Source organism: Dreissena polymorpha, chromosome 6 (assembly GCF_020536995.1).
Source record: "Dreissena polymorpha isolate Duluth1 chromosome 6, UMN_Dpol_1.0, whole genome shotgun sequence".
NCBI classification, from domain to species: domain Eukaryota; kingdom Metazoa; phylum Mollusca; class Bivalvia; order Myida; family Dreissenidae; genus Dreissena; species Dreissena polymorpha.
Genome location: NC_068360.1, coordinates 91,614,881 through 91,638,161, shown reverse-complemented (window position 1 = coordinate 91,638,161; position 23,281 = coordinate 91,614,881). Strand labels below are relative to the sequence as shown.

Genomic DNA, 23,281 nt, shown 5'->3' with positions numbered 1-23,281 from the left:
TATAGGTTCCATTTAATTAAAGAGTACAGAAAGCTAAAAAGTGATGTGGTTTGTTGTACAACAACAATTGGTTATGTGTAACCTATTCAAAAAATAATTTCGTTCAAGATAATTCAATGTAATTCTATAAACGACAAACACATTTCGTGTGTTGTGTATCCTACCGTAACCCAAATTCGACGACACCTAAATTTGACGATGTTCTATTTGTATCGATTAAATGGATGATTATTGTCTTGGAATCATTTCAAAGTAATACATCAGAGTTTAAAATTATTATTTTGTGCTATTAAACATTTCATTATTTCTTTCATTATTTGCTAAATATTGCTTCATGTAACCGTTACATCGTCGAATTTGGGTCACACTGGGATATGTTTATTTTTAAAAATGTACATAAGTGGTTTAAAAGCACAATTTTTACACATTTAAGAGGTAATCGCACACATTTATCTCTAATTAATGATAATTTTATGCATTAGCAAAGATTTAACGAAAAAACTGAAGTTTAAAGTGAACTCAATTTGCTATAGGAAAACGACGGTAGCCGTTTAGACGTAAGCGGGGTAGCTTACGTCTAATTATTTGGACTATAGCCATGGCAGCTGCACACAATTTGAAACAAATCAATGACACTGTGTCAAGTGCATTAGCGCTATGTGCGTGGCTGTAAATTGAAAGCGTAATTTATTGAATGACAAAAATACGTTCGTTTGTTGACACGAGTTAAAGTGAAAACGGTACCTTTTCATTAATATCACTTCGCAGGTCTTTCTTTGACAGCATAAGTTATGTTTGCACCGTTTAGGAGGTCACTCAAAACGGCCACAAGTTAAAACGGCCCCAAAATTGTTAAAACGTTTATAAAATAAAATTGTGTTTACAGATTGCCATGTATTGTTCTAGTTTTAAAAGATTTAAAATTGGTTAAAAATAAAGGATTAGACTAAAACACAGGTACCTGAAAACAATTTTTTGGTCCTTATATATTCTCTTATTATATTTAGCAGAAATAAGGACCAAACATTTTTTTCAAGTACCTGTGGACTAAAATAACACGTAAGCATTCTGACGATATGTCAAGTCACAAGGACTAGATCAGGTGGGAGTCCACACCATGACGAAACAATATCAACTTTACTACAACAGAAACAAAGACGCAATCTTGGCTGAACAATTCGGATTAGTGTTTTCTAAATCCCACAATTACAACCCTGTAAAAACACACGGAGCCCATCCCTCCCCCTACCCCCTACCCCCCCACAAAACAACAACAACACTTGAAAAGCTAATCAACACGGACAAAATTAAAGCAAAAGGGCCAGACAACTGCAAACATTCTGTTAAAATACTGTACCATTATTGTATTGAGCCAACCCTTAAAAATATCTTTAAAACATCTACAGATGATGGGAAACTACAAACATAATGGAAGAGCGCAAACTGTCTTCCAGAAAGGAGACTCCCAACAATATAGAAATTATCGACCAGTATCTCACACCGCGTTAATTGTAAGCTATTGGAACACATTATATGCGAACACATCATTGAAAAAAAAATACAACGAAATGAAAGTTAACAAGTGTAAAAAATGAATTTAGATCTGACTTCTCGTGTGAAACCCAACTATTGAAAACAATTAATGACTTACTCCAACAATACAAAACGCTAAATGTATCACATACTAGTATATTCACATAGTCATACTTATACTAAACTTCTCCAAATAAGTCGACACCGTCCCCCATATGAGTCTCTTTAACAAGATGTTCTTGTATGAAATGGGCGGTACCATTAACAAATGGCAATGTGACTCATAAACTGGTCTATACAAATTAGTGATTGGTGGAGAGCCATCCAAACCCGTCGCTTTCGAATAAGGAGTCCACCAGTGCTCAGGACTCGGACGCCTGGTTTTGCTATGCCACATCAACGATCTTCCGGAGAGCGTCAAATCTACAGCTTGCCTTTTTGTTGACGACTGCCTCCTCCTTTACAGGCAAATCAAGAAAAGCCAGGAAAACTTACAACTTCAATCGGATCTCAATGCGCTAGAATCCTGGGTATTCAAGTGGGGTACTGGTATGAGATTCAACGCCAAGATATGATACACTACGAGCTTTAACAATAAATCCAGCCGCAACTACTAAATTGAAAACCATATCCTCTAACAAGTCGAAGACAACCAATACACAGGCGACACCTTTACAGATAATTCTGAATTCGGAATCCATTTGAAGACAGTTTCAAGTAAGACAAGTTTTAGTATTGATTTATTAACGAAAAATCTAAAATCCAAACAACATAACTATCTCTTGTAAGATCAACACTCGAAAACAGTTTAATCATTGGGTACCCACACATTAAAAAACACTGACTATAGGAGCTTAGTCAACGACGGGCATCCAGATTCCTATCAGGCGACTTCAAAGCAAGAAAAAAGGGCTGTGTGACAAAGATGCTGAAGTCGCTCAAAGTTAGAACCATGAGATGGCCCTTCTGACATTCTTTTAAAACGGTGGCTGAGGGATATATATATATATATATATATAAAGTACACTTCACGCGTTTTCCCCCCAAAACGCACTCACTCCGCTTTTTTATTCCTGCTAGCGAGTGCTTACGCGGAGTTTGAAAGCGAGGTAAAACGCGGCGTTCCGCCGAGTTCGCTACACCCTCGGCGTGTCAATCTCCACGCAGAGTTGTCGTTCCTTGCTCTCACATACAACTCTGCGAAAGGCTCAGCACGCCATTTTGTCTATAAAATAGTTAAAACCTAACAAACGCATTCAATGTATATTTGATTGGACATTTAAGATCGCATGCATTAAATTAAGAAATATGACTTTTACATGTACAATAAATCGTGCAAAAACTTGCGAGTTTTAATGCAACTCTTTGGAACTATTTTATTGCCCATTTACGCAGATGGAATCATTCCACGCACTTGACAAATGTAAACAATTGAACATAATGTTTATTGAGTGACGTTAGGAATCGCTTCGACGTGTGTATGTATGTTGGTTTCTTAACATCAAAAAACCATATCAATTTTATAATAATGTATTAAGACTGATATAAGATATCATGGTATGAGATGGTTTTCTTTTAATGCAGTGATTGCAATGTAACCGTCGTGCAAGAGATTGTTTAGTATACTGTAACCTCAATGATGAACGCTTGGTATGATCATGACATTAATGAGACGCTTTCATAACAACAGTCCGATCTGAGCCTAACACAGAGGTGAATGTAATGTAACCGTCGTGCAAGAGATTGGCGGCGTGTATTACTTTAGCCTAGTCGGTAAATGCAGACAATTTCCGTTCTTATCAGCGACCGCCGCGCAACACCGCGTTAGCAGTGTGCTACTGGGCATGCCAAAAAATAAAAACATTGTCATTAAAAATTGTTTAAATACTGGGGCTTATAAAAATAAAGATATTTGTATAAAAAATTCATATATGTTTTTATTCACAGGTACGTCGACAATATGAATGAATATACGACACGTAAAGCGTTTTGACCAATTAATATTTAACTCATAACACATATAACACCAGAATAAATGTTCCGTTTAATTTCCAAATGAGAATAATTGTTTGTAATCCGAAACACGCTTCCGATTTTTAATGTTAACCCGACGTTTACAAATGCTTCCAATATACAGTCATCATGTATATTTCCCGACAAAAGCGCGCAAAAAATATGCCACAATGTACAAGTTCAAGGTTTATGCGTGAAAAGCGTGGAAAGTGTGCGTGTATTGATTTTTTTATACAAACTTTGTAGTGCAGAGAACACTGAATTCTGTTGATTTCGGTTAAAAGTTTCTTTGGTATTTTTAACACAATTATATCGCGATTTTTTTTTATTTCCTCCAAATTAATTTCAATTCAAATATCTTTATCGTTACGGTATTTTAGTATAGTAATTATTGAAACAGTTATTGTACTGTATACTGATTAAAGAAAACATCTGGACGGAACTGGATAAAGTGTTTGGCGTTATGTGTTGTTTTGACAAAAGGGATTAACATTTGTGAATGTCACTCTGCCGATTTGGTTTATAATTACTGGTAAACATTATTTTGAATGTCGACGCAACTAGAACGCAACTGTGAATATTTAATGCAACTCTCAACTCAATAGTTACCACCTTCTTTTAGCAATCAATGGAATAACCTACCTACGAAGAGAAAATAAATGCTTTAGTGAGCAGTGAATTGACTTTGTTCCGAAAATTAAAACCATTCCTTATGCATTCGTTGAACGTGTTTACTTGAGTAAGTTATGCATTTAGACAGAAAGCGGCTTTCTTTGATAACGTCAAACTGTCAATTCACACAGAATTCCGAAACTTTTAATAGGGTCCTCGGTCATTTGTTTACATGTTCATTATAGAAAAAACAGCTGCCAACATTAAAACTTTGGATTAAATTATCAAAATAAAAACAATGTTGCATACTGTGATTATATTAATTGGTAAGTATCAGTTTAAAGACGACGTTTTGTGTGTCGTAAATCAACGAGTTTTCTATACAACTACTTATACAACCACGTGATGATCGATCTATCTTGTTTTTTTTTAAATGGTATATATATATATATAATACATGTACTTGTAATAAATGTAATTTTATTTGAAATTCAGGAAGTCAAACAAAGTTAAATTGATCGTTATCTCGTAAAACATGTAGTTTCCCCGCGTCGGCTCATCAATTTTGCCGATCGTTCAACGCGGCGTCTCAAATCATGCAAACGCCGCGTATCGCGAAATTTTCTTAATCTCCCTCGGCGTTACTGCACGCGGCGTATGGAGGGAATTGGGGAAAACGCGTGGAGTGTACTGTATATATATATATATATATATATATATATATATATATATATATATATATATATATATATATATATTATATATATATATATATATATATATATATATATATATCGATCAATATTTAATCAATCAATAGTAAATTAATCAACATTTAATAAATCAATTGTCAATTAATAAATATTCAATGAACAGCATTTATTCATTCAATCATTCATTCATCCATAAACGCTCAAACGGAAAGTCCAGCTGATTTCAGTGTAATTTGTACGCTACTCAAAACCTTCTCCAAGATACAGCGATACACGTATGTATACCAATCTACAGGCATATTTATGCTAAATGATATCATGGAATAAGTATTTTTCTCATTCGTTTATGAAATGTGCCATTGCATGAAGACAATAATTATATACATTTGACACGCACAGGTTTCGCATGTGTTTCTTAAATTTGCACTTTTTTAATTACCGAAAGCATGACTTTGGATTACTGTTTGTATTTGCTGTGTCTAACATTGGAATAGGAACTATGAATACATCCGATGACAAAAAATTATTGAAACATTCTGATCTGTGTGTATTAATTAAGGACGTTCTATAATTATTCTGAGCAATAAACATTCAATTACCAGTTGACAAATCAAGTTTCCTTATATCAATCAATAGTTAAACATTTGTGTTTTGTCCCTAAATTTTTTAAATTAGTGGAATTGTACTTTATTAACAATCATCGCATTTACTTATTAGACCATTGTTTTCCTACGTGGTTTAAGTACATTTACACTACAACCTGCACTACATTTTACTTCAAATTGCGTGTCCCGAGCTTTGATCGTTCGATCATGATTACGCATTTAGCCCCATACGAAAATAATTTTCCATAATTGGTAGTTATGTGTTTAAAGTACATATGATACATGGAACAATACAATGTTTTAAAAACAAAGTAAATATGCCAACACATTTCTTGTTTCTTTTCCATACATGTAGCATGGTTTTCGGAATCCTAAATAAGGACAAATCCCTTTGAGCCCTCCATCATAAGGACTTCCTAGAGTGCAGCTTTGTGTGGGTTTCATTATTATCATGTGGTGACTGATAAAGTGTGGATTTAGTAAGGTAACTGCTAAGATACTCAGAAGCACTTTTGCCATTTCGTACTCATACACAATATTTCCTTGCCAGTCGTTATCCAAACGTTCTTTGAAACTATGCAGGGTTTCTGCATCAAGAACAATAGTTCCTTTTAACTGTCCGCGTATTACTCGGTAGTAGAATTGCCTCAGTGTAACTGAAAGCGCTCGTCATGTATTTTTTTTTTTCAAGTTTCAAGGAGTGTCATGTTTTGATGAACCTCGCATGAGTAAAGAAATTTTCAAAAGGGAAATTGTAAAGTCCATTAACAAGCTTTAATGTCTTGATCATATACATTTAACGTCTTCAGTGTGCTAGCGTTGGAAGCTTGAGGGCGTTTAGGCTGGTCTTGTATGGCATATCTATTAAGTTTTGTAGCCTTCATTAGGACCCGTTTAATGCTATCAATATCATTACAATATAAAAACTACATTAGCAAATTCCAAGTGTTTCCTCACCAATGCAGTGTAAAGTCTCAAAATGAATAGTTATCAAGATACACCGACGACCATTTTATAAGTGCTATACTATTGGCTCGATTGATCCTCTAGGCTATGTGTTGATTGAATTTAAGTTCTCTGGTGCAGATTACTCCACGATTTGTTTCTTCTTTTGCAGATTTTGAAGTTTTATTGTCCATAGTATAATCCCGTTCAGGGTTGTATTTGTCAATAATGTAGGACTTTTAATTTCTCTACATTAAATGAAAGGTCCTATTAATCTGTCAATTTAGTAAGAGTGTTCAAATCATCCTGTCGTATGTCCATTTGATCCGTTGCAGTAAAGAGTTTTGTGTCATTAGCAAATGTCCCAGTGTTACTTTGAGCAAAATCCGGAATATCATTTACGTAGATAATACATAAAATGGGCCCCAGGACACTACCCTGGGGTACTCCACACTCAACTGGCTTCCAATCAGATGAGTTACCTTTAATGGACACACATTGTTGATGGCCTAGAAACTACTAGATAATAAGATAATAAGGTGCCCTTTAATCCATACGAGGATATCGTCATCAGTAATATTTGGTGGGCTTTTTTGTCAAAGGGTTGGCAAGGTCTAAATATATTTACCCGACTTGAGTGCTGTTCAACATAGTCCGTCCATTTTTCCATAACATTAAGAAGCTGGAGTGAGATTGATCTGCTGCTTCGGAATCAACATTTTTATATGACCCCAATCCATTATGATTTGAATGAAGTATAATCGCTTTACGGACAAGCTTCTCGAGCGCTTTGCACACACTGGATAAGACTAACTGGACGGTACATCGCTTACTTCTGATCTACTTCCTTAACTTTATTACGATAGTTCACACATTTGTTACATTATTTTAATGATTTATAAGTTTTTTTTATTATACAGGTTTGCCAGTAAGTCATATATAAAAGTTACATTATATAGAAGAAATGACGGCTTTCAAAAAAAAACACAACAAGTCATCAACTAGAAATAGTTCTTAAGGCTGGTGGATTTAACTGGAATGCAGTATTTACAGTCATCCTAGGGGAGGTAACACTGCGAACAGTTTGTAATATTGCGGTTACAATCTAAACACTTCGGACAGTTCGCTACACCACACCGTAACGATCGCCGTTATGGCGGAATTGCCCGAGGATTCCCGATTGATTGTGGGTAGCCAATAACGCCAATATACTTCCGCCTAGAGCAATTTTAGTTCGCCTTTGAAATCGTGGTTATATGTCATAATGGTAAGTTAATGGTTCGTTTTTGTTTCTTCTTAAACTGCTTCATGTCATTTTGCAACATTCACGCGTACACACTTGTATAAATGGTATTTGAACTGTTCATAGACGTTTGTATGCTAAAATGTCATTACAATGATTAAACTTATTCATCAATATTCTAGATCTATTTGGACTATGGGATATCGAAACAGAAACTTGTTTAAATATACAAAATCAAATCTTCATGCCTCAAATACTTGAAACATGAGCAATATTTTCTCTAAAAAAATGTTATTATACAATTGAATAAGATTCTTATTTATATTTTGTGCAATATTCGAAATCAAAACTAACACTCAATACCAGTCGGAATAACAAATAACTAATTCATACATGTTTTTGTCACATACATAACTGATTAAACGATAATGCTGAGGTCGGATTACCTTAATTTCTCTAAGTTTTCGGACACTTAACAAATTTGTGTCCGAAAATTTAGATACACAAAATTACGCCCTAAATATAGTGTCCGAAAGAGTCCTTTTTTCGACGTAAGCTGTATTAAGCCAGCTTTTCACCCTGACTTGACCTTTGTAAGTGTCCAATAATATTCAAATAAAATTTCCCGCGGCTAGGTACGAATGAATACACTTCATTTATTCCATTGGCTGATTTGAGTATAACACCAGAACATTGGTAACATATCCGCGTCTTTGTAACACTGTTTTACTGCATGAAACAATTTTATCTCTAATGAAAAGGCTCAATAGATAGAACAGTTTTACAATCAATTTTCGACATAAATACAGTTTGTGCGTTCACCTTTTATTTTCAGAGAATTACCAGCGCAAAAGCGTTTATACTAAAGGCTATATTCTCATATTTAGTACTTACTTGCATTGCATTTCAACCCGCGAGGTTTCGGGTCAATTCGCGGCCAGTGTGTTAAAGTCAGAGTTTATATACAGTTCATCACCGGAGTTCGCAGAAGGGGTTGCGATCTTTTCATTGAAGGAAAAAATTGGAATCTATGCTATTTTTGTCTGATGGAGTAAATAGTTCGTTTAGTCGCTTTGTCGATATATCAATATTTTAGGCACAGCTGTTGCCTTGGTCGTGTACAGTTGGCGTAAACAAGCCGTCGTTTTGACAGCAGAATTGTTACCTAACTTTAATGCATTGCATTCCAATCCGCAAGGTATCAAGATCAGTTTGCGGTCAGTTGCAGAAATTTTTATATAAACGCCGTCTCGTAAACTTTGTGCACTTGAAGTCTGTTTTGATCAGAAAGACACTAAATAAAGATATTCGGCGATATTATTGTGGTATGTCAATCATCGATTTTAATATGTTTTCAACATTTGCATGATAAGGACCAATTTTGATAAAATTATTTAGAAATATTTATCCATTTAGACCAGTTTATTAAGCATGAGCACAATAATTCACTATACTATAATTATGCAATTAAATAAGATTCGAGTATTGCCGGCTGACCTATATGCACTCGTTTATTTTCATGTTCCTTGTGTTTTTCTATTCTGTAGATATAGATATCTGAGTAATAATATCACATAAAGCAAAATAACCCACGAAATCTGGCGCAACACCCCGTAATTGATTTGCTTGTGATGTAGCTAAGAACTGCGCAGAAAAAAGGCATCCAGTACTTTTTATCTCATAGAGATAACTTTTGATCGTTCATAAACATCGACCACAATCAACGCCGTATATCTTTTTTAAAGATATTTCTTGTTAAAATTATATATTAATTGCGTTGCCGACGCCTTATTATTTTATTTATATCAATGGATAATTATCCATAAACAAAATTACCGGTACATACATATTTTTTGCTAGGAATTGGTATTATTATGGCTTCTTTGCTTATAATGTTTTTATCAATTATTTAATATTTAACATTTTAAAAGCGCTATAATGGCTTACAATCATTGTTACAACTCAAGCACATAAGAGGTCTAATAACATTTGGTATACACATTCAAGCATAAACCAGCCATTTGTGTGTGCCAATCACTCTTCCAATTCGTCTGTCCTTCTGTTTGTCCTTCCAAAACATTAGATAGTACCTCAAAAGTTAACTAAGAAGTGATGACAGAATTTTGCATTTCTAAACATTTCAAGTCTGTTGGCTGTAACTTAAAAAAATATAACTAGGGCAAAAACTGCCGTTAGGGAGAAATCACATAATATACATTCTATACATAGATGATGACGTTACTACGTTATTGTCACCTCTATACTAAGACGCATCACATTTCCTGGTTTGGGGAATTATGCTTCCGCCAAAGTAGTTCTGCGTAGGAATGAAAATGTTAATAATGAAAGAAAAATCGTTCATTATTTTGTGTTTAAATCGGAATGTTGTTTAAAGAAATGTTATTTAATTATGTTTAAATGTGATTTTGAATCTCTATTAAGAATGATAGCGATTATCAGAAGCACGATTACATGACCTTCTTTCGCTTTCACTTTTCGCTCGTAAAAGAAGTGCTACCCACAATTCCTTTCGCGTTAGTACACAGGTCAGTAAGACCGGTGTGTACACAATGCACAATACATGAAGAGAAAAGAGGCAAAATGAACAAAATATATTAACAGGTGATATTTAAATAATGTTTGTGTTATAAAGACAATGTCAAAGTCACGTTACTGGACTTGTAATCTTAAAATGAAACAACTCGGAGCCTTAGTCAATGATGTCGTAGTGATATTGTGTCCACAAAGTGTTAACGAGGTTTCGGTATCTATTAAGAATCCGGTATTTTCCACAAAACTCTAATATCTATGTAATTTCAAGAAACGGACAGTATCGTATGTCAATACGCCTTATGGAAATTGAGCGAAAGAAAATTGTTCTAAATTGACAAAACAACTTATTAAACTACACCTTGCATTGACTTGGTTCAGTAAAAACGCACATACAAAATATGACGAGTAAGGCAATACAACTTTGCGACACGGGGAGAAAACACGCAAAGGGATACGATATTGTTTTTATTGGGAATGCGATCTGTTTGTTTCATGTGTATGCATATATAAATGTATTTTAATTATTTGCTTTGACATAGGCTGCAAAAAGTGGAGCTCTGATTGTAGCCGCCATAGACTTTGGTACTACGTATTCTGGTTGGGCATTTTCGTCTAAAAACGATTTTGAAATGGAACCAGTGAAAGTATCAGCGAAGACATGGATTGGTGGGCAGCTTTCATCATTAAAAGGTGAACCCATTAGTTATTTAAGAAACCTAATATGACGTAATATCTTTTTTGAAACTGTTTCATGCTTGCACCGCATTTAACTACCGTTTTATTTTTGTTGTCACTCCATTCCATCGATTGTGTCCGTCGCATTGTGTTATCGAAGACCTCTCTTTTAACTTCTGTTAGGTAAGACGATTTCATAAAACAAGGTCTAAAGATTGATTAGAAGGAAAAACTTGATAAAACTTTACGACCACATTTATCGACACAACTTCGTGAAATGTGGTTAGACTATTTGTTGTTAGGAGATCTCGGTCATATTCTTATAACTCTGGAACCACATTCATCGCCTTATCTTAAAAAAAATCCGCCCCAATGATATCTCATACGGGCTTGTAACTGGCTCATATTTGGTCACCTCAAAGGTCAAAATAAAGATATCATCTATTTCGCACACTCTAGGGCACATTCATTGCCCAATGTTGAATATTTGTCTAAATGTTATCTCGACTTAATTCAAGCTGGGTCAAATTGGATAAAAAACAAGGTCACAACAAAGAAAAGGCTAGGGAATACACTGGATGCGAAATGCATTGCCTTACCTACATGACACAGACTGTTTTTTTTTCTAATGATATCTTAGTCGAGTTTGAAACTAAGTACTATGGGGTTAAATACTATGTCACTAGTGTAACGTGTCGGTCAGCCGAGCTTCGGTTTTAAGTATGGCTCAAATAATGAATTGAAAACACAATAAAATATACTACATTTTTCCTTACACTTCTTGGCTTTATGATTCGCTATGAATAAAGTAATTACAAATCTAAGGCGCTATAACTATATTATAAACTATACGAAACAATATTCCCAAAGAATAATAAACAAGTAAAAACGGTGTTAGGGTAAAATTGCCTCTTTACCCACGAGTCTGATTTTAAGCGTCCGGTTTATTTATTTATTTTTATATTTTTATGCCCCCTTTCGAAGAAGAGTGGGTATATTGTTTTGCACATGTCGGTCGGTTCGTCTGTCGGTCCTTCCGTCTTCCGGTCCGTCCAACAAATGGTTTCCGGATGATAACTCACGAACGCTTAGGCCAAGGATCATGAAACTTCATAGGTACATTGATCACGACTGGCAGATGACCCCTATTGATTTTCAGGTCACTAGGTCAAAAGTCAAGGTCACGTTTTGGGGGCATATGTCTCCGCGCGGAACACTTGTTTTTAATTAAGTATCAAGGCAAATCAAACAGCCTTTAATGAACAACAATAAGTAACAATTTAACTATTTGACAGTTGCTGATATTGCATGGTTGTCCATAAACATTGCACCTCCAAGGTTGTCCATTTGTATGGCATCCCTTGTGGATACAGAACATTACCATGTCTTTGAAGTAGATTCAACAATGATTGCAAACGTGCAATTTATTGCACTTGCTATCGTCCAGAACAGGCACTGTGTCCGTTGTCGCCTTTTCATCAACGACAACTTCCTCCTGGCATCTCTGATCTTTTCGGGCGACATAGTCGACCTGAACGGCATAGTCTCGCACATATGCCTTCGGTATGTCATCCGCCCGAACGCCACAACTGCACGACCTCCTCACAGTCTCTACTTTGTCAACATATCCACGCTGTTCATCAAGGTAATTGCCTTGACTACTTGTTCCAGGGCATTCTGACTTCTAAACCTTTGTCCGCTTCACCGACACCTTAACAGGATTGGGAGCCGTCCTCTTCCGGATTATTCTAACTAACTCAAGGTCACTAGAGGTTTCGTCTGTGGAACACCCCTCCTCTTCTACACTGACCTCGGGAACTAAATCCCAGTAATTATCACCATCATCTTCTTTATCACCCACTGCACACCACAAGCACTGGCAGTTTCAGCACAATACACATTGTCACTGTCGTGAGTTTTTTTATCATGCCCTGTTCTAGCTTTATGTCTTTTAATGTATACGGTCTTCTTGGAGGTCACTCCGCACACCTTGCATTATATTTTCTTCGGCACACACACAGCTGACTTCGAATCTTTCTCATACTATCCTTATGCATAACCTGCGCTGCACCAACTCTTCCATGATAAACTTCTCTAACACTCGGTATGGCCCTTTCTAGTACATCATAAATTAGGGTGAACCTTCCCTATATTTTTAATAGAAACATAAATACTAACGCTGTCCCCAGATTCAAACGCTTCGTATTATAGGGCTCTCTTATGATATTTTATTTGTCGTTGAACTGCATTCCCAGTATGTGTTCATAAAACATGTTCGCTTTCCATGTTAGCCTGCAGTTCCCAAACCCAGTCACATGCTGCAGTTGATTTAATTGCTGATGACATCTCATACACTATATATAATGGTGTTGTCGTTACTCGCCCTAACATCATCAACTTGACCCTCGGGATTCTTAAAGTTCATTATCCACCAAGCGAACCGTGATCAGGACGCAACAAGAACTGTTTTCCATATAGGAAATGGCAAAGGAATTTCACAGAGTTGACCACTGCCAGAAGTTCCATACGTGTAACGCTGTATTTTGTTTACTTTTACTTAATGTTCGACTTGCAAACGCGATGGTTCGATCTTCGCCATTCTGTTTCTGTGATAACACCTCACCAATTGCCGTGTCACTTGCATCGGTGTCCAATATGAAAGACCCACTAAACATCGGGTGGCCTAGTACTGGTGATTGAATCAGCATTTCCTTCAGCCATTCAAATGCTTCGGAGCATTCCTTGGTCCAAACTTATTTCACAACATTTTCTCTCAACTATGCAATGGATTTGCAATTTCTTCAAACCGTTATATAAAGAGTCTGTAGTAGCTACACATACCAAAGAATGATCGCACGTCGCTAACATACCTTGTGGTTTGCCACGTGCGTATACGTGGGATCAGCCCTTTAGCCATCCTCAGACACAATGTGTGCTATGAATTCAACTTCTTTCGCAATAAGCGACTTTTGCGAGGCTTCAGCTTGAGACATAAGTATCTGAACCTCTCTAAAACAATATTCATGTTTTTTTTACCATATCTTCAAACAAAGTCCCCGTAACGATAACATAATCTAAGCATCAGACATTCTTCCCAGTGCAAGCCTGAAAGTACACTTTTATCGAAGCGCTCAAAAGTTACCGGGGCTTTGCAGAGTCCGAAGGACAACACTTAGATTTTAAAACAACCCTCTACGGCTTGAGAACGCTGCCTTCTGTTATCTTGTTCTTCTACCTCAACTTGCCAATACCCAGTGTTCATATCTAAAGACGCAAGCCATCTAGTTCCGGCTCATTTTTTCTAAGGATTCGTTTACTATCGGTATTAATCCTAAATAGTTACGTCTTTGAGATTTACGTGTTCAATCAAACAGCTTGTTGATGGCCTTGTAATGCCTCTGAGCATCAACATAACCGGTCATATGCACGACGTGTTGGCTGTTTTATTGGGCGTGCTTTTCCTGTAAGGATACCATGTTTATAATCCCAGTATCCAAATATCACTATCGCCTTTCGAACACACATCCGAGTATTTGCTAAATAAGTTGTTACATTGTTTACTCTGCTCTGCATCGAGTCCATCTATTGTTCTCATGAATAGCTCATGGAAATATTCAGGTACTATTTCACCTACACGGGTATTAGTCTTGTTTACTCAAACCTATTGCACTTGAGCCACGGGACTAGCAACTGCTATCGGTGCCACCGGTAGACGATCTGAGACTGATGGATTTAGCATACGTTCTGGGAATTTCTGAGTATTTTTTATCAGACTTTTTGCAGCTAGTCCTCTACCAGATTCCAATGATTTATGATTATAATGTCTTTTCAATGATACACAATTCTTCGTTATTCTGTCTGTGCCTGACACATTGGCGGGCATAATAATTTCTGAGTATTTTGTATCAGAATTTTTGCAGCTATTCCTCTACCAGATTTCAAGTCAATAGGGCACTTGTTCTTCTTGAAAAAGTCAAGACCTAATATGAATTCTTCGTCAATGTATGCAACTACCATCGTGATTGGATGGGTTTTTCCATTAATGTGTAGGTCTACAGTGGTTAGTCCTTTGTCAGTAAGTGGCATGCCAGATGCCACGAAACATTTCTTGCAAAAACGTTTGAGGTCGACGGTACACTTTCCACGGTTCATACTCCAGGCGTGTGTTGACATCAACGAAAGTGTAGCCCCTGTGTCTATCAGACAGCCTACAGCATACCCCTCGATTTGTTCTGTTACGAAGAATAAGTTGTATTCGACCTTTGGCTGTTAGTATACCTGTGAACATTAGTGCGACCAGTGTTCCCTCGAGGTGTTCGTAAACTACTTATTGGTCTATCTGATTACATATTCCTAGGTGGAAATGACCTATATAAACTAAAAGAAACAATATACTATAAGAAATATAAACAGAAGTAAAAACGGTGTTAGGGTAAAATCGCCACACTAGTTGAAATTTAAAAAAGCTAAGGAACATTATTGATGCTACATTTATAGCCGAATTTTCATGACACTTATTCAAAATATATATATATCCCATTTATACAGCAAATGAGCTCCAGACTGGGTTATGTACGCGAAACACTAGGTCACTAGGTCATATGAAAGTAAAAGTTCGAGGACACACTTGATGCTAGATTTATTGCCCATTAAGCGAGGATGTTCATTTGCAAAGTTTATGGGGAAAAGAAACTTTGTTCGCAGTTTAATGGCTGAAGTATTTAACGAGTATTATGTTCGTGTTCTCAAGCCCCGACGTGCATACTTATCAAGCCAGATGGAAAGACATTTGAAGCGTTTGGGTTCGAAGCGGAAAGTCGGTATGCCGAATTGTGCGAGGAAAATGAACACAAAAAATGGTTCTACTTTCGAAGGTTCAAAATGGCACTGTGGAATAAGGTAAACATTTGTGCATGCTGTAACATAGGGCAAATAATGCAAATAATGTTCATAGATATGTGTGAGTTATCATTACGATAGGAAAAATGTCACCAATATTTTATAGTTGTAACTTCTAGCATTATGCTGGTATCTGGTGCTGCAGAATTATCGAAACATATCGTTAATATGAACATATTCCAAACAATCTTGTTTGGAATAAAACTGATTTGAGGAAGGAGAAGATAATTATAATACAAACGAATATGTATTAGAAAGAATAATAAGCGTCTGAATATGTCGTTCATTATATATTATATAATCACTTTGACTCGACATCATGTCAAGCTGTTGCTTTCCAAAATAGTCGGGGATCTTCATTCCCCATGCAATGACAGATTATATTGGCACATATGATATCATATATAACTTGGCATTAGATTACAGGCTGATCGGTTGTTGAGCACAAACACATTTCCCTACACACCTGCTTATCCCCGGACACACATCCATTTTGAACAGACTTTTCATGTCTTATATAGGACATCCACAAGGACACTGTTCTGGAAGACGTATCTGGTCGAGAGCTTCCAGCATTGACTGTGTTTTCTCTGTCAATCAGGCAAGTATTGTTTTAATGTGTATTTATCAAATATACTGTATTTGAGGGACAGTTTTTAGCGTACAAAACACCAATGAACACACGAATAGTGTGCTTTGTAGATGTTCTAATTGTTCCATACAAAATTGGTGATTTTAAAATGAAAACAAAACCTGTTCCAACAGATTCATGAAAGACGGTATGACGGAAATGTCTAATAATCAAGTGGCAGGCTTGAAACCAGACGACGTCCATTGGGTTTTGACCGTGCCTGCTATCTGGAACGATTCGGCAAAACATTTTATGAGGTTGGCAGCTGAGAAGGTATGTCATTTATCTTTTGTATGTTTGAAAAATAAATGTTTTCAGCGCCGCTGTTTAGCCAACTTTTGAACAATATTTCTTGCGATAATTTACGTTGCAGGGAAATGTCCAAAATTATTGAAATGCGAATTGAATAGAAATGTTTAATGTTGCATAATTTAAATGTATTATTTCTGCGGATTTTACATAATTGTTAATATAAGCAATTTAAACAGTGTTAAAAGTATATCTACAATATAAACTCTAGGCATGAAACTAATTATAGATGATGTACTTCATTTTCTGTGATGATAAAAATATTGTGTACATACATGTTATGAAATGACTATAAAATTTGGCGTATGACAGCGGCATAGATCTATATAGCAATGGCAATACTCACAAGGTGCTAAAATCGATTATAACATACTTAAATTCATTCTAGATAATAAATAGAATAATGGTAACTTCGTTCATGCTTACACAGAATTATAAACAACGTTTTTAATGTATTTAATTTCTTGTTGCATTTCATTAAACAGTGTTCGCAAAACTAATGGCATTCAAAACCGATATAATATGGTATATAATGTATCATAACCTACGACTTAAATTCGCTAACTTTCACTCAAAGTATTGGGATTTAATTTCAAAATATAATGTTTCTTTACCATGGCATTTAACTTATGGGATTTCCCAACCATCATTTTATGGAGATGTTTTGAAGTGTGTTCGCAAATTTCAATATCTTAAAGCAAATATATATATTTTTTCTTCTAAAAAGTTCAATAAACACAGCCGGTTTTATTGGTAATTTGATTTAACTGTACACCCCCTTGACTATTTTTTATTTTACAGTAGAATATACTGCCCCTTTAATAATATTTGATTTCATTACTGGTGACGTCATCGTGTAATCGTTTCTGAATTACGTCATCCGATCTACTTTCACTGTCTTAGCTACATGCATAGGTCATCTGGTCTATATATCGTTCAACTTTATTAATATTTTTTTCTGACGGGCGTTTCTCGATCGATTTATTTTTAAGCAGTCAGATAAACAACCAAGATATCGTATGTGTATATTTGACACCCAATATTTCTTCCTGTATTTGCACGATGATGATCTGAAATATTATATATATGATGCTGTATTCTTAAATATTTTTGTAAAAAGAAGGAATGTAGATCTAGTTGACACTTGTTCGTAATTTCATTTCATCGTTCCTCAAAAAGTTGTAACTATGTTGCTCTGGTTTCCTTACTACCATTGAGCAATTAAATGGTAATTAAATTGAATGCGTTTTTTTTTATTCCATTTTATTATTGTTAAATTATCCCCACGTTTTTCGGAGAAAATGTGGGTATATTGTATTGATGTGCGTCTGTCCGTCCGTCGTCCTGGCCACCTGCTCCTCCTACACTATTAGCACTAGAACCTTGAAACTTACATACATGGTAGCTATGAGCATATGTGCGACGGTGACAGTGACGGAATTTTGATCTGACCCCTGGGTCAAAAGTTATGGGGGTTGGGGCGGGGCCGGGTCAGAGATTTTCACTCATTTTGTATGTTATTTTACATTAACTTCTTCATTTCTGCACCGATTCGCTTCAATTGATACTGAACCTCTTTTATGACAATACGGTCAATCTCAGCTATGCATGACCCCATTACCAACCTTAGGGCACCCCGCCCACATAGGCCACGCCCACCCAAAATTGCCTTTTACTATAATTTCTTCATTTCTACACCGATTCACTTCAAAATGATACTGAACCTCTCTTATGACAATACGGTCAATCTCAGCTATGCATGGCCCCATTACCAACCCTGGGGCGCCCCGCCCACATAGGCCACGCCCACCGAAAATTGCCTTTTACTATAATTTCTTCATTTCTACACCGATTTACTTCAAATTGATACTGAACATCTCTTATGACAATACGGTCAATCTCGACTATGTATGGACCCATTACCAACCATGGGGCGCCCTTGAGTCAAACATGCGGCGTGGGGATACGCGTCGGCCTCTGCCGCGCCATTTCTAGTTTGAGTTGAAATTCTATGAGATTAACTTTTATTTACACTTATATGTAGCATGAATATTGTTTGGCCGAGTGTGAGGATGAGCGCACTTAAACCGATTTAAACCCCCCGTGCTTTGCATTAACCGTTCCAATGCGGTGACCCCAGCTTTATTCTACTATATGTGTATGTGGTCACTTGCCTTTAATAAAAGTCCACTTAATAGTGTATAATATAAGAATGCAATTCAGCTCCAGCAGCTGGAGTTTCACTTTTTTATATAATGAGCCATAGATGTCACGGTACCAATCACATGAATAGTCTTGGTCATGCATTCTTATGAGGATAGGTCTGTTCTATTCCTTTCTATGAAAAGCAAAGGCTTAAATTAAATTTATAAGTTTGAATGAGTGTATTGGCTTGCAATCCTTCTTTTTAGAGGAGGCGATGTCCGTCAAAATCCCAGACCTGATTTCTTGGGATATCTTTTTCATCTTCTGCTGCATTTACGCAAAATATAAAAATCGTCCATTACGAAGTTCAGGGCTTCGTCACCAAGAAAGATATCCTTTACGCTGACCTTAATGTCTTCGACATTAACGCCTTAACTGAAACGTTGCTTAATTCAACAGTCGACACTGCTGATCCTTTTTTCCCTTCATATCATACGCCGTTTAAACGGGATGGATCAAACGATCCACGTGGAGGCAAACTAGTATATGTCAAATCTGATTTCTTTGCAAAAGAGCGCACAGACCTACAGATCGACGATATTTAATGTATATGGGTTGAATAACGTATCAAGGGAAGGCGTCTTCTATTCGGCTATTTCCATCGACCACCTAACTCTAGTCCTTATTTACTAGAATGCATACACGATTCGATCTCACTTGCTTTTGACACCAGTATTGCAAACATTGTTTTCATAGGTGAATTTAATCTCGGCATGAATAAATCACAGTGTAAGATAAACTTCTTTTACAGCATAATCTATCCCAGATTATTAATGGACCTACTTATTTCACAGAAACCTCTTATTCTATTCTTGACCTTTTTATGATATCATCTTCATAGGCAGTACTAAAATGTGACATTGGGAAACCCTTTGGTAACCAACAAGCTCGCTTTCAATGTCCAGATTACTGCGTCATAAAATCAACAGAACAGACGTGTCTACTTAAAGACATATATGGAACAACAAAAATGAAGTCTGCAATAAATTACGACAACTTGTGCAAAACTGATTGGAACCATTCCTGCGATAATAATATGTGTCTTGTTCTGTGAAAGCTGGTCATAATGCATGTGCGTAAAGTGTCATCCCGCACAGGCTAATCAGGGACGACACTTTCCGCTTTTATGGTATTTTTAGTTTCAAGGAAGTCCCTCCTTACCGAAAATCAAGTTAAGGCGGAAAGTGTCGTCCCTGATTAGCCTGTGCGGACTGCACAGGCTAATCGGGGATGACACTTAACGCACATGAATAAAGCCAAGTTTTCTCAGAACAAGACACATATAGATATCTTTACCTCAAATCACATTTAAACATATCTCATTTTGAGACTCTACCATAACATTTAAAATTGTTTCATTACGAACAGCTGATCCTCATTGGCTACACAATAACAAACGAGAGTATATACGACGCAGCAAACGAACATACAAGAAAGCTAAGGCTAAACGATATTGGCTCATGTATAGCCAATAACGTAATCTTGTACATAATATTGTCCGATCAGCGAAACAAGTCCACTTTGATAATCTTGCTTAACAAATACGAGAACATTTACACTCATCATCCGACTTCTGGAAAATCATCAAACATTTCACACAAAAAACACACATAACGAGCTGCCCCCTTTATTCAAAATGGTATTGTATATAAGTCACCCCTAAATAAAGCGATTATCCTTAATTCCTTTTTTCAATCTCAATCTACTCTAATTGTACTATATACGCATATGCATATCTTAAATTCACAAGAGTCAGACAGCCATATCGTATAAGATTTTATCATTTATCGCCAAGACATCTTAGAATCTATTAAAGTTATGAAAACTGGAAAAGTCTCTGGACCGGACCGAATCTAAAGTCTAAAAACAAATCTTTTCAATTTTTTCCATCAGTACGGGTAGGGTTCTACGGAGCTGGAAAGAAGAAAATGTATATGCAATTCACAAAAGGTCAGATTCTCAAGATGTTGGCAACTATAGACAATGTGCCCTCCTAAGTGTTTTAAGTTAACATCTTGAAATTCTTGACAAATTTATATTTAAACATTTAAGGGCTACCTACATTATAACCCCATTTCGATTAGATTCCACTGTCGACCAATTAGTCAAGGTATATCTCTCCTTTTGTACGCCCTCGATGAAAGTTAAGAGGTATGGGCCATTTTCTGCGATATTTAGAAGGTAGTTGATAGAGTATGGCCCGAATAACTAATTCACAAGCTCTGACGTAGTAGTATCTCGGGCAATCTTCTAATTTGGTAAATGACAGAAGACCATGTGTTGTAATATCCGGCTGAAAATCCGACTCATAACATATCAATGCTGGTGTTCCACAAGGGTCTATTTTTGGGCCCATCCTTTTTCTTGTACATTAATGACGTTGTCCATGATATTCCCTTTATAGTTCGCCTGTTTGCAGACGATACTGCGATATATATAATCGTTGACAATCCGGTTGATGGGGCTACTCTTCTAAATTCTGATCTTGAAAAATCTATTAAAATCAACCAGCCAATCCACCCCCTTCTTTTTGACAGCGACTGCCGAATCAAGGTTTCGTCTGATAAACATCTAGATTTGAACTTTTTAAACTTATGTACCTGGCATGGCCAAATTGAAATAATCAAGTAAAAAGCGCGGCAGAGGATCCATCTAATGAGATCCTTTAGGTTTCCATTCGATAGAAAGTCCTTAACACAACACATATATATACACACACACACGCACACGCACACGCACACGCACACGCACACACACACACACACACACACACACACACAACATTTATTATTCCAGACCCCCGCTTCTATGGCAACCTTGACATTTAGTGATGTTTTGTTTGCTTGTCAATTTAATTATGTGAAAACAATGTATATATCTTTCATGGTCAAAAGTTGTTGCCATCTTCAGGCAGGGATATCAGTGGACAAATTGACTCTTTCACTCGAGCCAGAAGCAGCATCTCTTTACTGCAGACACATTACAGTACAAAAAAGTGGGGAAACAAATATCTCCAAATTTACAACTGGGAAGAAATATTTAGTACTAGACGCAGGAGGTAGGTATTATCTATAAAGAATGCATATGTTAATGTGTGAACGTAGAAACTCACTGTATTGTAACAGATTTCAAAATACTAAATATTAATAGAATACCTCAGACAAAGCATACCTTTTACGAGATTTTAGTGCATGTAACCATTGTCCGAAGCGAGCAAGATTATCTACTTCACGTTTTGGTAGCAATAACGACTTTTACATGTACGTGCACATCAAGAAACGAGATTTTCCTGATTGTTCGAAATATGAATAGACCGATGCGAGTATTCACATAATTGCATTTGTTTCCAAATAAGATTATTAAAATGCCTAACTTTCAATATTGATATATAATGCATATACATTTACCCAATAATTGGCACCAAACGTTAATGACTTCGTAAATCGCCGTACACTCATTGCACATATTTGGTATACAAACACTTTTGGGCACTAAACCTCTGTTAACATTGGGACATTACAAAGTCAAATAAATATCTAAATGCAATAAACATTAAAGTTGTGATATAAATGGAATGAACTACAGGAGGAACGATTGATATAACGGTTCATGAGGTTTGTGAGAGAGGGACACTCAAAGAGATCCACAAGGCGAGTGGCGGGTACTGGGGCGGAACGAAAGTCGACGAGGCGTTTATTGAATTTCTTAGCGAGATAACAGGTATTTAATAGCTGTCACCTCCTGTCATTGGTATCTTAAAACTGATAACAGGCGTACTCAAACAGAAATAATGGTGTTAAAATAAATTCCTTAAATGTTGACCGTTTTATAACGGGACCCATGGGAAGCAGTTTAATTGTAAACTTACCTTTAAGAAAACCAGGTATCGGCTCTTCAGGGTGAATTATTACAGGAAATCACTATTTTTTTTTATTTGATTGCTTCTGGGGAAATATGTGATTAATGTAAAGTTTATGGATTTGTTTTACGAATTTTCAAGCGGTACAAGCGATACATTATTTTTACACAAAGTAAAAGAAGACCGTCGTTTGCCTCTCGCGGCACGTCCGATCGCTTTTTAAGAAACGTTTTACATATAATTGAACTGCATGGCGTTAAAAAGTCTAAATGAGCTGTGAATCTATCTGTTTTTTAAGGCGAAGTTTAACTCGCAGTTCCCACAGTCAAAGTATTGATAACGCAAGACGGATGGATAACCATGTGCCATTCTTAAAAGCGTTTCGGGGCATTTGTACATATCGGTTTTTTTTTTAATCATGCATGTGTGTTACGAATAGGCTTATAATGACGTATTAGCGTTTTGCGTTTGCGTTCATGGTATTTA

The 23,281-nt window shown here is 36.3% G+C and overlaps 2 protein-coding genes across 12 annotated transcripts in view; one reads left to right on the top strand and one right to left on the bottom strand.

Moving 5' to 3' along the window:
• The window catches only part of LOC127833395 (fatty acid CoA ligase Acsl3-like), a 63,375-nt gene extending 62,552 nt beyond the window's left edge, over positions 1-823 (bottom strand). Inside the window, exon 1 of one of the 2 annotated variants that reach the window (XM_052358624.1) lies at positions 745-823. The gene's annotated coding sequence lies outside the window, so the exon portion shown is untranslated. The remainder of the gene's footprint in view (positions 1-744) is intronic. The other variant, XM_052358625.1, reaches the window with a different exon arrangement.
• A 6,704-nt stretch (positions 824-7,527) lies between these two features.
• The window catches only part of LOC127833673 (heat shock 70 kDa protein 12A-like), a 56,607-nt gene continuing 40,853 nt past the window's right edge, over positions 7,528-23,281 (top strand). For 4 of the 10 annotated variants that reach the window (XR_008027541.1, XR_008027540.1, XR_008027538.1 and 1 more), the window contains exons 1-7: positions 7,528-7,688; positions 10,757-10,907; positions 15,643-15,791; positions 16,313-16,392; positions 16,557-16,695; positions 21,847-21,994; positions 22,522-22,656. Coding sequence is in view for 6 of the 10 variants with exons in the window: in XM_052359078.1 (XP_052215038.1) it covers positions 7,686-7,688; positions 10,757-10,907; positions 15,643-15,791; positions 16,313-16,392; positions 16,557-16,695; positions 21,847-21,994; positions 22,522-22,656 (805 nt within the window). In the remaining 4 variants the exon portion in view is untranslated. The remainder of the gene's footprint in view (positions 7,689-10,756; positions 10,908-15,642; positions 15,792-16,312; positions 16,393-16,556; positions 16,696-21,846; positions 21,995-22,521; positions 22,657-23,281) is intronic. The other 6 variants (XR_008027539.1, XM_052359079.1, XM_052359081.1 and 3 more) reach the window with 2 other exon arrangements.